Genomic DNA, 16,643 nt, shown 5'->3' with positions numbered 1-16,643 from the left:
GAGTATTATTAAGGTGTGTGTGTGTGTGTGTGTGTGTATACACAAGAGTACACACTCCAGCTTATGAAATGTGTTTTGTGTTGTAAGTGTTTGAAAAATACAAATGCAATGGCAATCAATGATTAATGTAACTTTATGTTTTGACAGGATATAAAATATTACCCAGAGCACTCTGCTTTAATACGTATGTAGCCTTAATGTAACTAGAAATACTATTAATACAGTATAATATATAATTTAAAATAAAATAAAATAAATAAATTTAAATTTATTTAAAATAAAATGAAGAGATACATCTTCATTCCTTCCCATACCCACTAACATTTCCCTTAGTTTCAGATAACGTAAGCTAGCCAAACTGAGCCAAAGCTTCTGGCCTGGTTGCAAAGTAGTTGTAGAGTTTTTGACTGCATCAATAATAATGTATACGATGGGCTATACAGTATATTAAATGTTCTAGCCTAAAAATGTTAGACGAGCTTTCTTCCAACTTACCTTCTCCATCATCACGACGTGTGTTCGCGCGATGTTGTTGGTTACCTAGTAACGAACGTACGGTGGCCGAGAATGTTCCGTCAACTTCCGTGTGTTCGCGCATCTGTGTTGCCTATTAACGAACGCAATCTGACCGAGATACGCGCTGGCGGCAGGAAACTTCACTTTGTGTGCCCGCCCCTCGTATACAACGTATAAAGCTTGCATGACATGACATTGGCATTGCCTTTTCAGCGTGAGAAATACACGGTGTGGCGTGTGAGCGTGTGAACTGGTTGAATTGCGTGTGTCTCACGGCCAATGCGTGAGACTTGAGAACCCTGTGTTACTATTTACTAATTACTATTTATAGAAAAGTCAAATGATACCCCTTTAAATGCTAATGCTAACCTTGATAACAGGATGATCAGCCGCGGTTTTAGTTTGAAATGTTCAGAAAATCTTGAAAATCGAACAGTAATTTACTTCAAAACTTAAAAATAATTATTTTGCTAAATGTTGTACATGAATCAGCTCATAATTTGAGATTTCTTATAATGCCCACATATTTCCCATGCTTGTGTGTGTCTGTTGGATTGAGCACAGAACTAATAGCATGTGCGAACAGTCCTTTGAGACGGAGCCGGTGTGTGTGTGTGTGTGTGTGTGTTTTTGTTGATTAAAGCTGTTTTAACCGAAAGATTGCATTGATTTTCAGCTCAACCCTCTTCATGTTGTATATTCCGGCAATTGGTTTTGTTTTGATCGATAATCTCGAGCATCGAGGAGCTGTGTTGAGTAATGAAAGACAGCTTGTGTTACTCTCTCCTGGTGTTTCGTGCTGAACTCCAAACATCCACATGTGGACTCAGAGAAAGACCAGGAAATAAATCTGCTTTTTAAACGAGACCAGTGTCGTATTTTCTGTCTGTTTCCAAATGTGTTTTGAGAGTTTAATCCAAAGACTTGACTAGTTGTCACAAAGACTATATCTCATAAAAAAAGTCCAGTCAAAGTCCCATTTCAGTCGCCTCATGCAAGGACAGCTCCTATCTCTTTGAATGGGGAAACATCAAAATCTCCAAAGCTTATGATTAAATTTCATATTTGAAGTCACTAATGAAATCTGACAACAACTGTCTCATAAATTTTGTTTCTAAACACTCAAATCATGATAGAAAACCTGGATTTTTCAAGCCAATGCACTTGTGTGTGTGTGTGTGTGGCTGCACTTCCCTACTATATAGTAGGCGGAAAACAATATGTGACAAAAGTAGTATCTCTGAATTCACAGTATAATAGAGTAGGTGAGAAGTGAAGCAACATAACTGACATCATGTCACATAACAATGACAAACAAAGTAGTACGTACGGATTACATTCAGTACTACACACATTCATACATATACAGAAAATACTTTTGAACATTTGTGAAGTAATTTCTTATTCAAAATAAGTACCTTTCGGACGCAGCCATCATCTCAGAACATGGACTGAAGCAAACCTACAAAAAAGATTACTTATAACAGAAGACTTATAGCTATTATAATAATGTAATGTTTATGGACACTTAATTGCATGCTAATTACTTATTCTATTGTCAGTGAAATACGGTACTGCCGAAAGTACTGATTTTTGGTGAACTAAAACATGTAATTTCTATTGAAACTATTTGCAGTCACCATAGGTGGACAGAGTACACAGCTTCATTACTTGAGTAAAAGTACAGATACCCCTTGCTAAATTTTACTCAAGTACAAGTAAAAGTACTACAGTCAGATGTCTACTTAAGTAAAAGTACTAAAGTACTTGTTTTTAAAAGTACTTGAGTATCAAGAGTACAAGAGTACATTTTCTAAATATTGCATTACTACTGCCACAGTGCTTACAATGGTAAACACAGCAAACACTTGAAGCGAAAACTATCATTAACTTGTTCAGAAAATTGAAATAGTCTTGCGAGGTGGGGCCACAGGTTGGCACATTCCCGGGATGGACCTGCTGCGTCTTCATCCATTGTTTCGTTCGTGGTTTTGTCTCTTATCTAAATCTGACCATGGAGTTGACTTTGGCGGAAAGCTGAATGTGATTGCTGATAGGCTGTCCCAATCAGTGGCGCCTGCACAATCCAATCACGTTTGAGAGGGAAACAACAAATTGAGGGTTTCCGAGATTTTTCTTTTTTCCTTTTTTTTTTTAGAAGTAACGGGTACTCACGGTTATGGATAGAAATGTAGTGGAGTAAAGAGTACAATATTTGCCTCTCAAATGTACTTGAGTAAAGTCATGAGTACTCCCCAAAAATGATACTCAAGTAAAGTACAGATCCCTCAGAATTGTACTTAAGTACTGTACTCAAGTAAATGTACTCAGTTACTGTCCGGCTCTGGCAGTCACACATTTCCAAACACTTCTGTTGTCATGAAGTTGCTCAACGGCGCCCTCTCTCTACATCTGCATGCATGTCTTTCTGCTTCAAATCTGGGAAATTATTCAAACTAAAACAAAGATGCATTAAAAAGAAAGAAAGAAAAATAAATTATAAAAGAGAAAATGAGTTTCAGAAACATTTATTGGAGCTGAATCTTTGGAATGTCATTGATCTGATTGGATCAGAGACAGAGTTTTTCCCTCTTGTGATGCAGAGATGCTCAAATACAAAACATTGAAATCCATTTTAAGGCCTTGCTGTTTTTATTCATTTTTTTTTCCTTCCTACAACAGCAAATTACAGAGGCAGTATTGAAAATAAAAGTTTTTTCTTTGCTTCCGCATCTTCTCGTAAAAAAAGAAAGAAAAGAAAATCGGCACAAAATTGAAACGACAGTACAAAAACGAAAAGATAACCGGGTCAGGTAAATGTGAACTTTACTATAGGAAATCTGTATACCTTTTTCAATAATGAAAACATCTCGATAATTGACCATTTCAGAATCGTGTTACATATTCTGAAACTATATTTTTAAAAAAATGAACACTGTCTTTTTTCATCTCCGTTGTCTTTTGTACAAATGAATGCTATAAACACATAAACTTCATCAAATATATTGATCAGTGCAACATTGTTTCGTTTTAGTTAATGCTACAGTATGCTTTCTCACAGAATCCCGACTGAAGCCAGTCACCATTAACACACACATGTAGCACGTGGATTCATGTCATCGGAAAGAAATGGGAGAACCAAAAAAAAAAAAAAAAAGTGTTTGCCACAGTATACAACACATTACATGAACATACCAAGAAACCTGTAGAAAACATTAGTATTGTCAGCAGTGAAGCCCTGTTATTGGTTAAACTATATGTGATGTCATTGCTAAAGTCAGATCCATCCACCAGTCCAAGAACGGAATGATAATGAGCCACGAAACCAGCGAACCAATGAGATGAGATCGAGATGTCACATGACGACAATGGGTTGTTGTGATTGGACCCTGCGGTTTGAGGCAACAGTCCTTTGGTACAGACACAAGGCCAATGACTATGACATCATCACGCAATCAAGCGCTCGCATGAGAACTTTAATAGCAAAAACAAAAAAAATTAGCACCACTCTTAAAGTGACAGTACGAGAGACTGATTCCAGCTCGACGGACGGTGGGATAAGCACTGTGAGATATTTGGGGCTGTTCACTTCAAAACAAAGCAAGGCAATGATGAGCTTTTTTGTTTAGTTTTTTTGGTGTGATTATAACGCTGATATGATGGATTCCCGTGATGAAATGTGCACTGGATCTGTTCTGAACAAGGGCTGCATCTTTTGGGAGCGTAGCAAAATAACAAAACAGGACGGGAAAAAAAGCACACGTTTCACTTTCACAAAAACAGTCAGACGATTGTATATACAACATACAACCCTAGAAAAAAAGGGATACTGCAGCTTTCTTTTTTTGTCCTTTTACTCGTTTCTTTGAAAAGGGCATTAAAATATATTAAAACTTATGTACAATATGCAGGATTTCAACATTAAAGCGCTTATGAATTCACCGGGTTTTGTTTTGCAGATTCGACCGACAGCCTTTTTTGAGAACTAAAGGGTTAAAAACACCAAAAACAAAAAAACAACAACAACCGAGGAGGCCAAAAAAGATGTACCAAAGGCACTGACTGAACCATACCCAGAATGCATCAGGGCTGGATGATATTCCACCCCCGTTGATCTTTACCCTACCACGGGGTAATTACCTTTCCTTGGTCGTATATGGTTCATTTGGGGTTTTTTTTATTTATTTTTTTACACATCTCCTTAAAGCGCAAAACAATCTTTTAAAATAAAAAATAAATGATTTTTTTTTTTTTCCCTCCTAGAAAAAAAAAAGATAAATACTTTATAACATTATTATATATTGGTCTCAACACCAGCATCCGATTGTAAAAATGATCAACTAAAAATAATACAAAACAATAAAATTAAAAATTAAAATAATTATTTCAATCATCTGTACATATTCTTATTTTTCATTTTGTTTGTTTTTTGTTTCTTTCTTTTAAATCCTTGAATTCAATGTTTTGTACACAGTGTCCCCCTAGTGGTAGGTTCCGTTCACTGCAGCTCCTGAGAAAAGCACGGCTCAGTCCCTCGTCCTCCCATTGGTTCACTGAACCACAGAGCCTTGTCCTCCTCCAATCGGATGGCATCGGCAGTCCGTTTAGCCCCGCCCTCCCTGAGGAGAGGTTCCCTCTCATTGGTTGGTCGCCTCACGCTTCCGAGTACGAGTTCTGTGAGCTGAGCTTGTCCTTCTTTAACTTAACGCCGTCCACTAGCTCAAAGTTATAGTTTTCCAGGGCGGATAAGTTCCTGTCGGACATGGCGCTGTGTGAGCAGGCGCAGTACAGAACCACGCCACAGATGGCGCCGAGAAACACTCCCAGCGCGCTCATGGCGATGATGGTGATGAGGATGGGGTCCAGCGTCTTCAGCATGTTCCCGGCTCCGCTGATCTCGTGGTTCTCCACGATCTCGGGGAAGTCTGTGATGTCCACAACTAGAAGAGAACACGCATTAAAACAAAGCCTGTTTGAGAGTACCTGCAAACCTGAAATCTTTACCGCAAAGAGCAATTTCTTACGCAAGCCATCAACGATAAAAAAAAAAAAAAAAAAAAAAAAAAATTACGAGAATAAAGTCGTGGCATTTCGAGATTAAAGTCTAAATATTTCGAGGTTAAAGTCTAAATATTTTGAGAATAAAGTTCAAACATTACGAGAATGAAGTCGTAATATTTTGAGAATAAACGAAAAAAACAAAAACAGATTACAGTCTTCCGTAGAAGTTCTTTCTTTTTATTCTTTTTATTTATTTAAGAAATGTGACTTTATTCTCAAAATATTTCAACTTTGTTCTTGAAATATTTAAACTTTTCTCGAAATGCTACGACTTTATTCTTGTAATTTTAGAATATATTTTTTAGGGCTGTCAAACGATTAATCGCGATTAATCGCATCCAAAATAAAAGTTTGTGTTTACATAATATATGTGTGTGTACGGGGTATAATTATTTTCTATATATAAATACACACACATGCATATATATTTAAGAAAAATGTGTTATTTATATGTAAAATATTTATATATAATATAAATTATATATAATATAAATATATATACACAGTATATACATGCAAATATTTCTTAAATATATACATGCATGTGTGTGTATTTATATATAGAAAATAATTATACACCGTACACACACATGTATTATGTAAAAACAAACTTTTATTTTGGATGCGATTAATCGTTTGACAGCACGGATTTTTTTTTTTTTTTTACGTTGCGGTTCAGGGCTTCCGTAATTTCTACCTGATTTAACCTATAAAAATGAGTTTTGGTGGTTTAAATTAATGTATATAGGTTAATTCAGTGATGCTCAATAAATGTTTTTAATTTAGATGAATGCAATGTGAAATAAACGCCCTCCAAACACACTGTAACATAAGTCACTAATCCTGAGAGTGATTCAACATTATTCAGCATTTGTGTGCCTCAGATTTGAGAAAGACTCTTACTGATTTCATTGAAGGTGTCCTCGGGTTGGATCGGCTCTGCTGGGACATCTGGGTCTGCAAAAGGGTGACATAAAACAAGTCAGGAACTGTATAAAGTCCAGTACTGTCATCTAAGTCAGAGGTTCTCAGCTGCACGGTGGCTTAAAACCATTTAAAATAAGACCAAACAAACTTTAAATATCTTGATTTTAGCTTTAAAAGCTACAAAAGCTAAAAATATCAAGGTGTAAGGAAAAATCATATTTATTATTTTAATATATTCCCTCAACAACTGCCTTTTTAATTTAAGAACAGGGTTTTTACTGTCTTGGAAAACCTGGATATTTGAGGGAATTTTAAAAGTGTGATTTCAAGACCCAGAAAACCTCTTTTTTTTTTTTTTAATAAATAGTTTTTTTTCTAGTTATGTTAAGATATAAATTATTTAATCAGTTATAAATGGCTATTTATGAGTAAATATAATAATAACAAAAAATAAATAAATAATCACAATTGACTAGAAAAATTATTTAAATTAATTTGTAATAAAGTGTTAACCCTGAAAAATGTTCAATTACTGAAACTTTTGAAATGACTGAATTTTATATATTTATTTAAAATTATGTTATTTAAATATTTGTACATGTTGTCACTCCTTTTCCTTATTGACAATATGAGTAAAATAACACAATTTTGATTTTTTTTTTGGACAAATTTGTCATCTTTGGGCTACACTTATTATTAGGTGTCTTTGTTACAGTGTAATTGCACATTTAAGTACAGAGTAATATTAATTAACTACATGTACTTACTGTAGTATTAGGATTAGGGTTTGGTTGAGGGTTAGTTGCATGTTCTGTAATTATGCATAATTCACTGTTATTACTATAGTAACTACATGTAACAGGGACACTGCTCTGTGTTGACTCACCCTTGCAGTCGGCCATGTTCAGATTGTCTAAGATTTTGATGTCGTCCACGGCAATGTCTCCCCAGCTTTTCCTCTCCACTACGCTTTCAATTATCACCTGAAATAAATGCAAACACCAAAATTGTATTTTAAATATGTTTAAAATGTAATCAGTGTAAATAATAACAGCGCACAGGTTTGGAACAACAAAACAGCCAATCATCTTTTACATTCACTATTGACATGAACTCTTCAGCTCTCCAGCCACTGTGGCTAATGGATTTCCAAAGTTTATAGCCACTCAACATTTTTACTGGCCACAATCTTGACATCGATACCATGGGGAAAAACTGCCATATAGATATTTTTATCATTATCTCATAATTTGGCAGCAGGTATATTAGGCTACTGTCACTTTAAGACCTGGGTAGGGTTGCTCCAGCCGTTCGTAAGTTCTTTCTTAAATTGGAACGTAAAGTCCACACTAGAGGCTTAGTAACTACTAGCTAGTTTGTAACTAACTCTGAACTTTATTCCGTTGCACCATTTGTTCGTAAGGCAGAACGTAGCTAGTAGGTCGTAAGCTTTGCGTAAAGTAATGCGTAGTCGCATAATATGACGTTTAGCCTCGATGATCCAATAGCAGCCTTCAAATACGTGAGCAGATGTTGTGTTGAAATGCTGTGAATTTCAGTTTATCCTTCATTCTTTTGCTTCACGTTACTAATGGTAAAAATACGTTTCCATTAAATACGATACTCATGAATAGCATAAGTGTTTTTGTAAATAACATTCAGAAACTGTATTTGAAATGAAATGAATAAGGATCAATAAATAAATATTGATACAAAAAACATAAGAAATTACGTTTATTGATTATGACTGATATTTGACATGCACATGGACCAATGCACACAGTGGCGTGCTGTTTAGGATGGGTTCGTGTTAAAGAGCCGCTAACAAGGTAATATTTTCACATAATGTTCTCTCTCTTAAAATTTAAGCGAGTGTAAATGTCAGCATAATCATATGTCTAAAGACTTGAAGTCTGTCAGGTAAAAGAAGAGCTTATTGATGCAGTTCAGTCTGTCTGATATTTTATTCCATACGTTACTCCTGATTTACTCCTGGCTGCCGTAAATATTTAGTTTATACGTAGAGTTATGCTTCAACTAAGTTTAATGGTGCAACGCAAAAATATTTAGAAGTGCGTAAGTCGTAACTTAGTGTCCATTTACGTCAAAACTAGGCTAAGTTATAACTTACGCACAGCTGGTGCAACCGGCCCCTGATGCACAGATCCATTATACTGTTACATGTGCGTTTTCTTTCTCAACTGTTTACGTTCACTTAAAACATAACTGAGTGCGTCTATGTGAAGATTCGTCAAAACTGGCATTTTGACATTATTTTGAGTGTATTTGACTGATTAAGCGCAATAAGCAGTGAAAAAGAACTCAATTTAGTTCTGAGAGATGGCTTTATGTGCGTGTACTTTGGGTGTGAGCCCTGTAATAACAACAATATTCATCCGGAGCAAATTAATCGAGTGAGTGAGGAGAGGCGGGGTTGTGTGTCACTCGTTGTCGGAGAGATGAGAGAGAGAGAACAGCTGGTATCGTGTATCTATTCTGATATTTCAGTATCGATATTCATCGAAAAATCTATATTTTTAACAACACTACACTGCACAGTTTATTATTTTAGATGCCTTTTTAAAAGACTACAATTTAAAAATATGTATATTATATTATATACAGGGCTTGACATCCTGCCAAATGTGTGTGTATTTCAGCAGTGGCGTGTAACACAGTCTCTCCTACTTGCCACTTTAGCTGATTGAATTTTATTTTTATTTTATTATTTATTATTTGTCTTTTAAAAAGGCATCTGAAATAATAAGGTAAGTGCAATGTAGTGTTAAAAATATTGATACACACCGATACTGAAATTTCTGAAACTCGTCTGCACGATACATACCAGCATCTCTCTGACAGTGAGTGACACACAACCCCGCCTCTCCTCACTCACTCGATTCATTTGCTCCGGATGAATATTGTTGTTATTACAGGGCTTGAATTTCGGCGTGGGATTGCGTGTATTGCGCATAATTTCACTCATTCCTGCAGATTTAGTGCACACACCTAGCCTGGGAAAACCCAGACAAACTTCCGGCAAATTTAGATTTGCTCTGCAAGTAGTCTGGCAAAGAGCTCACTCAAGCCCATTTCTAATCCGTCCAAATCGAGGCACCAATCAGAAACGTTGAGGCGGGCTTTACACGATGCCGATCGCTCTGATTGGTTTTAGGTCTATAAAATTGCGCCCAGAGGCATTTGAGCGATGTCCGATCAACTTTTAAATGCATTATTATATTCAAATTGCAAACACATGAGGACAGTTTCCATGATAGACCCACTGGCAGATGAACGTGCTACTACATTTCTCTCCGAAACGGTAGGAAATTAAATTAGATTTAATAGAGGATTTTAACTGTGACAAGATGATTGACAGGGCAGTTTACGTGACAGGACGCACGCGACAGATCCGTCCGATAAAGATGACGAAGTAGTGTGTCCCAAAGCTTGCCTACTTTTCTGCTACACATTCAAAAGTAAATACCTTTTCTTCACAAAAAGAGTACATACTTTTATGGCGTAGTGTAACTTGGACGCAGCATATGGCTTTACACGATGACGATCGCTCTGATTGGTTTTAGGTCTATCCAATTGCGCCCAGAGGCATTTGAGCGACGTCCGTTGGTGACGCCCCTTTGGAAATGAGTTAATGAAGCTTTGCCAGACCATAACTCAGTTACTACTGAGAATGGTCTGGTTTTAACCAGGCTAGCTCACACCCAAAGTGCGGCAAAAAGTATGGATAATCCAAAACAGTATGGATAATGCATCAGGTCTTAAAGTGACAGCAGCCTAATAAACCTGCTGCAAAATTATGGGATAATGTTAAAAATATCTACATGGCAGTTTCCCCCCATGGTATCAATGTTAAAATTGTGGCCAGTGAAAATGCTGAGTGGCTAGAATCTTTCAAAACCACTCGCCACAGTGAGCTGGTGAGCAAAAAAGTTAATGTCAAGCCTTGCACAGTAAAAAACGTTGGGTTATTTGTGTAACCCAACCGTTGGGTTACACATATTGGGTCAATATGTTGGGTTATCTTAAAATGTATTGGGTCATTTGTTTATGTCATTGGTTTATTTTTAGTTATAACCTAACCGTTGGGTTAAATAACCTCCGGTTTCCGCAGCGACAGTTCAAATTTTAACGGTCCAGTGACAGACAGTCAACACAGAAGCTGCTGCTGCATCTTGATTATAAAAGGTAAGTCATATCGTTTTTATATACGTATAACATTAAGTATTGTATACTGAGACGTAGAATATAATTACTCTAAAACTGAATTTTATATTTAAAAAAAACGAAATTCCCCTTAGTCCGTTTTAATGATCTCCGGGAAGTGAGATCGATTGGAAATTAATCCTAGCTAAGTTATCCCCGTTAGCTCGCTAGCAGAAATAAAATAATTAATTAAAAATTATACTAGTAAAACCATTTAGAGATGTACGTCACTACTACTGAGTTACCTAACGTTACTACAATATTATACTAAGTAAGTTATGTCTAGTCTGAAATCACTATCTAGCATTAGGCTACGCCTGTTTTACGGTATTCGTGATAGCAAATTTAAGGGACTTTAGTGATGGTCTGTCACAGCTGAAGCAGTGCTCCAGACTGGTAATGTACTTTTATCGTACAGGTGCGACTACAATTGTCACTAAATGCGGAACGAAAGAGCTCTGAACCGTAGTGCACGGACCATTTATCAGCTCGGCCTCGCGGCGCGAGCTCAGACATCGATTCGGTTACACGACACCACAACAGTGCTGTGAGATGCGGTGAGAAGCCTTTGAATTCGCTGAAATCTCCGCGATGAAAGAAAGATGAAAAAGTGCAGATATTCCTAACAAAATTGAAGTGGAAAACATGAGAAACACTTTGTAACAAATAAACTATTAGTTCATGATTAGTTAAAGAAAGTTTGTTATGTTTTCCAATACACAGATTACCTTGATTTACTGTAGTAACAAGTTTTTAAGGACTAGTTTACTTTTTTGAAAATATTTCTTTTTTTCTGATTCATTCTAACACAGGCAGGAGTAAATTAAAGTTTTACGCTACTGGATGACAATGGTTCTCAACTTTGGTCCTGGACAGTGTACAATAGTACACATTTTGGATGTCTTCCTTATCTGGCACCGCTCTTGGAGTCCCTCTACTAACAAGCTGGTAAGTTGAATAATGATTAGAGATACCAAATGTGCAGTGCTGGGGCTACTACAGATCCAGGTACAGATAATTACTTATGTTTTTTTTTTTCCAGCTGTCTTCACTTATTTTAATACGTATGTTTTAATTTCAATAGAGTCTGAGCTGTCTGATGACTGACAATGTTTGAGTGGCAAAAGAAAAGAAAGAAGTCCTCACAGCCAAGTCGAGGAGTTCATGAGAGACACACAACACCTCAACAAACTGCAGTGCATGGAATTGATCCTCTGGAACAAAAACTAAAGAAGAAATCATTAGAGAACATCCTAGACTTCACAATTTTCTTGGAATGGTGAGTTTAATGAAGTTCAGTACAGAGGGTATGCGCGTGACGTAGTAGTGGGAAGTTCGGATAATTTTACTGACTTGGATCTTTAAATCTCGTTCATAAAAATGAACAAATCTTTTTTCAAGTCATTTCGTTCATTTCATATAATGTTATGTCAATAGCCAAATTCCCCAAACACATCAAATGTTGATCACATTTAGAATAAGAAAAAAATTTCAATGCAAGGAAGAGGCCAAATTATGAGAAACAGAAACGATTAAAGGTCCTGTTCTTCGTGATCCCATTTTTCAAACTTTAGTTAGTGTGTAATGTTGCTGTTAGAGCATAAATAATACCTGTAAAATGATAAAGCTCAAAGTTCAGTGCCAAGTGAGATATTTTATTTAACAGAAGTCCCCTTTCAAAGTCAACAGCGAACGGCCGGTTTGGACTACTTCCCTCTACTTCCTGCTTTAATGACGTCACTAGAACAGTTTTTTGACTAACCTCCGCCTACAGGAATACACAAAAAAAGGGGGCGTGGTCTTGTTGCGCTCCCACGGAGAAGAGGAAGAGTTGCGTTTGTAGAGTGTGTTTGTCGCCATGTTGTCGAGACGCTGATATTTTCTTCCCGGAGTCAAATCACCTTTGTTTGGCCTTCCCAGGGGCGCTGTACTTAGAGATCAATGAGATCATCTATGTTCTCTGGGTCTGATTCCGGCTCAAATTGAATTGAAATTAAAGACATGTTTACAATTACACTGAGAGCATGCATCTCCACGTTATGGTTAGAGGCGTGACCTTTCCGGGCAACGTGCGCTAAGCTGCTGTCGAATCACAACACAGGAACCGCTGCACAATCAGAACTCGTTACGTATTTCTGAAGGAGGGACTTCATAGAACAAGGAAGTTATCAGCCCGTATCAGGACAGTGAAAACAGCGGTATACAGATAAGGAAATTGTGTGAAAAATACTGTGTTTTTTTTTACACGCGAAACATGAACACATATTATATTGCACACTGTAAACACAATCAAAGCTTCAAAAACACAGGACAAACGGGACCTTTAATTGATTTATCTGGGTCTTCAGGCTATGCAGTCTGTTAGTTTACCTCAACTCCCAATCTAAGCCGTTAAAACATTAGTAACTCATTTATGGTCCAGCGCTGTCATGTGACAAAAGAATGAAAGACTCAGAAGAATCAGACCCGAAGACTCGAGAGGTGAACTAACCCATTCTCTTTCCGGTACTGACAGCATAGCCTCTATGGGACTGACAGGAAGAACGAAATATGAATATCCATGATCACTGGATCTTTGGTAAGTTGTAAGGAACACTATATCGAGTCCAACCTTTAGTTTAAACTGATAATCATTTGTTTTACTCACGTTTTCGCAGTTACCCCTATTAAATCCAGTCATGCAGCAGCTCTTCGGCGGGAAAGTGACGTCAGTGCATACCCTCTATAGTCTATAGGGAAGGAGTTTCTTATTTTGGAAAATTGTTTTGGCTGTGTCTAAGTGCATATGAAATTAGGTTGACACACGTGTGGTATAGTTGAAAACTGGAATTTTTTTTTCTTTTTTTTTTTTCTTGTCTTTCAAAGATGATCCCGGAGAAATGGCCTGACATCCTGCCATCATCGCCATACCTCACAAATGGAAAAATGGTGTGTCCAACATATGCTGAAATGAAGTGCAGCTTTTTGACATTAAGCCTGTAAGTAAAAGCAACACTATCAAATCAACTTTGATAAATTACACTGCTCTTCGGCTTATGTTCGTCCACTTCTTCTTTTCTTCAATGATTCCGCTTGTTAATGGGATTGTTCATCCAAAAAAAGAAAATTCTGTCATGATTGCTCGCCCTCATGTCGTTCTAAACCTGTAAGACTTTCTCTCATCTTAGGATCACAAAAGAAGATCTTTTAGATGAAATCTAAGAGATTTCTGTCCCTCCATTGACAATCTACACAAGTACCGCTTTCAAGCCCCAGAAAGGTAGGAAAGACTTCATTAAACTAATCCAAGTAACTCCAGTGGTTTAATCTTAATTTTAAATTATGTTTAAGGGATAGAATATACTCATGTCACTTCATAAAATTGAGGTTAAACCACTGGAGTAACATGTATTACCTTTATGATGTGTTTGCTACCTTTCTGGGGATTATAAGTGATAGTTGTGTAGCTGTCAATGGAGGGACAGAAATCTGTAAGACTCATAAAAAAGATCTTTATTTGTGTTCCGAAGATGAACAAAAGTCTTACAGGTTTGGAATGACAAGAGGGCGAGTAATTAATGACAGAATTTACATTTTTGGGTGAACTAATCCTTTAACGGCAGGTGTAATGACTAATTAGAGTGACCATAATTTAATTCAATACAGCACTGCTTTGATGTAACTTTTTCATAATTTAACACTGCTGATGTTGTCACAGTGCATGCCCAACTGAACATTATTTATTCTTTTAAGGATGGAGACAAGTGAGAAACAGTGAGACAAGCCCGGATCCACATGGCTTGATGCTTAATTGGGGACGAAGAGAACTCACAAGTTTTTATCATATTCAGTGTGGAAGCAATTGAACAGAAGACTTTATTTCAAGCAATGGATGTGTTTCAAAAATGTTTTACATCTATGACAAACTACTTCAAGACCTCTGCACCCATTTTGGGAGTTTTTGTAGCATGCAAACTTTAATATATCTAGAGATATATCTGGAGGAGTTCCTGCCTCATTAAGAACTTTGATCATCATCCTCATTAGGTCCAGTAGTCAACATATGTATTTGTAGTTTTATTACTCAAGGTATGTTTACACTAACACATCAATGCATTCAGTGTACAGTGAAGAACTTTTAATAAAGTTGTGATTAGGATTTATTGTTATTAATTTGTGTATTCTTTCCATATTTGTATAGGTTATTGAATTAAATAGGTTATTAATGTGTAGTTCTTAATTTAGTGTTCATTTTGAATTTTTGTGTGCTGTATGCTGTACAATTGTATGTATGCTATGTGTATTTTTGTGTAGGTTTTGAATGTGTTCTGTTTGTACATATTTGCATAGGTTTTGAATTTATTATGTGTGTTGTATGTACACTTGTGCATTTTGAATTTATGTACACAATTATGTATATTTACATTAAATCCTAGACTCCACAATATATAGTTTGTAATTGAAAAATATATTTGTTGAAACATATGTATTGTTTATACAAATAAACAATCTGTATTTGAAAACAATGTGTATTTTATTTATTAAAATAAGGTCATAAATAAAAATAAATATTTAACTCAACTGTTGGGTTATTTTAACCCAACTGTAATTTTAACCCAATGCATTGGGTTAAAATAACCCACAGTTGGGAAGGTGCTATACCAATCCACAGTTGGGTTATTCGTTGGGTTATTTTTAACCCAACATTTTTAAGTGAGTGATTATATGTAAAATTCAACCCGCCAAAGTGAGGCAGGAGTTACACGGCGCTGTAATACCTGGTAGGGTTTGCTGGAGTGGGGGATCAGCACACGGCCCTCTCTCCAGCGGTTGCCCTGATGTCCACTGACGGTCCAGAGCAGGACATCGGCCGAGCCCTGGCTCGTCTCCCTGCGCTGTTTAATGTGGAGCGTGCCGATGTGGGACCCGAACATGTGGTACCAGAAAGACAAGCACAGGTCCGAGTCCTGTCCCGACACCGACGGACTCACCAGCCGAGCCACTTCTGTCTCCTGAGCTCCTGTCGCCAGTGTGTAGATGAAGTTCCCCGATCCACCTGAGGCAGGAGACGTGTGTGTGTGTGAGCTTTGGAGGATTCACACTCTCTGTGCTGTAAGTCTATGGGTTGATTCTTCTCTTACCGGTGTGGTCCATGTTTGGGCCGGTGTTGAGGGTCGGGGTGCCGCTGGACTGGATCTGCCACCTGAAGCCACTGTCCTCTGACATCCAGCCGCAGAACGAGGGATCACTGGCCCAGCCGAAGTCACAGGCAAACCACAGGAACGCTACACACACAACACACAGGAGAAGATTATTATTATTATGCACTTTTTTATATTACCAAACCAGTGATCTGCAAACAGTCTCTTTTTTTAACAGAATATTTTTTTATATTTCATAGTAATTATTATTTTACTATTCTGAAATAAATATAATATATGAATAAATATGATCAAATTCTTCTTCTGCTCACCAAGGCTGCAGTTATTTGATCATAAATACAGTAAAAACTGTGAAATATTATTACAATTTAAAATAACTATTTTTTATGTGAATATACAGTAAAGTGTAATTTATTCCTGTGATCAAAGCTGAATGTTCAGCATCATTACTCCAGTCTTCAGTGTCACATGATCCTTCAGAAATCACTCTAATATGAGGATTTGATGCTCTAGAAACATTTATGATTATTATCAGTGTTGAAAACAGCTTCATATTTTTAATTTTCCGGATTCTTTGATGAATATCTTTGTTAATAATATTGAACGGCTGTGTACTATATAATAACATTATTATTTTTTGAAACACCAGTGTGTGTTTGATTTGACTCCATTGGCCACAACAGAATGTTTTATATTGTCCACTTGATGGCAATAGAGAGTTAGTTTACAATTTTAAATCCCAGCATTTATGCATGAGCATTTCCAAATTATTTT

General features: G+C 36.7%; 1 protein-coding gene across 7 annotated transcripts in view; it reads right to left on the bottom strand.

Moving 5' to 3' along the window:
• Positions 1–3,028: 3,028 nt before the first annotated feature.
• Positions 3,029–16,643, bottom strand: part of nrp1a (neuropilin 1a) — a 72,491-nt gene continuing 58,876 nt past the window's right edge. For all 7 annotated transcript variants that reach the window (XM_079863163.1, XM_079863166.1, XM_079863168.1 and 4 more), the window contains 5 exons: positions 15,849–15,992; positions 15,486–15,763; positions 7,391–7,487; positions 6,481–6,534; positions 3,029–5,456 (listed from right to left, as the gene is read on the bottom strand). In XM_079863163.1, coding sequence (XP_079719289.1) covers positions 5,170–5,456; positions 6,481–6,534; positions 7,391–7,487; positions 15,486–15,763; positions 15,849–15,992 — 860 coding nt within the window. In that variant the 3' untranslated portion in view covers positions 3,029–5,169. The remainder of the gene's footprint in view (positions 5,457–6,480; positions 6,535–7,390; positions 7,488–15,485; positions 15,764–15,848; positions 15,993–16,643) is intronic.

This window comes from Squalius cephalus (genome assembly GCF_949319135.1).
Source record: "Squalius cephalus genome assembly, chromosome: 25".
Taxonomy (NCBI): Eukaryota; Metazoa; Chordata; class Actinopteri; order Cypriniformes; family Leuciscidae; genus Squalius; species Squalius cephalus.
Note: the sequence above shows the minus strand (reverse complement) of the source record. Positions and strands in the feature narration are given on the sequence as shown.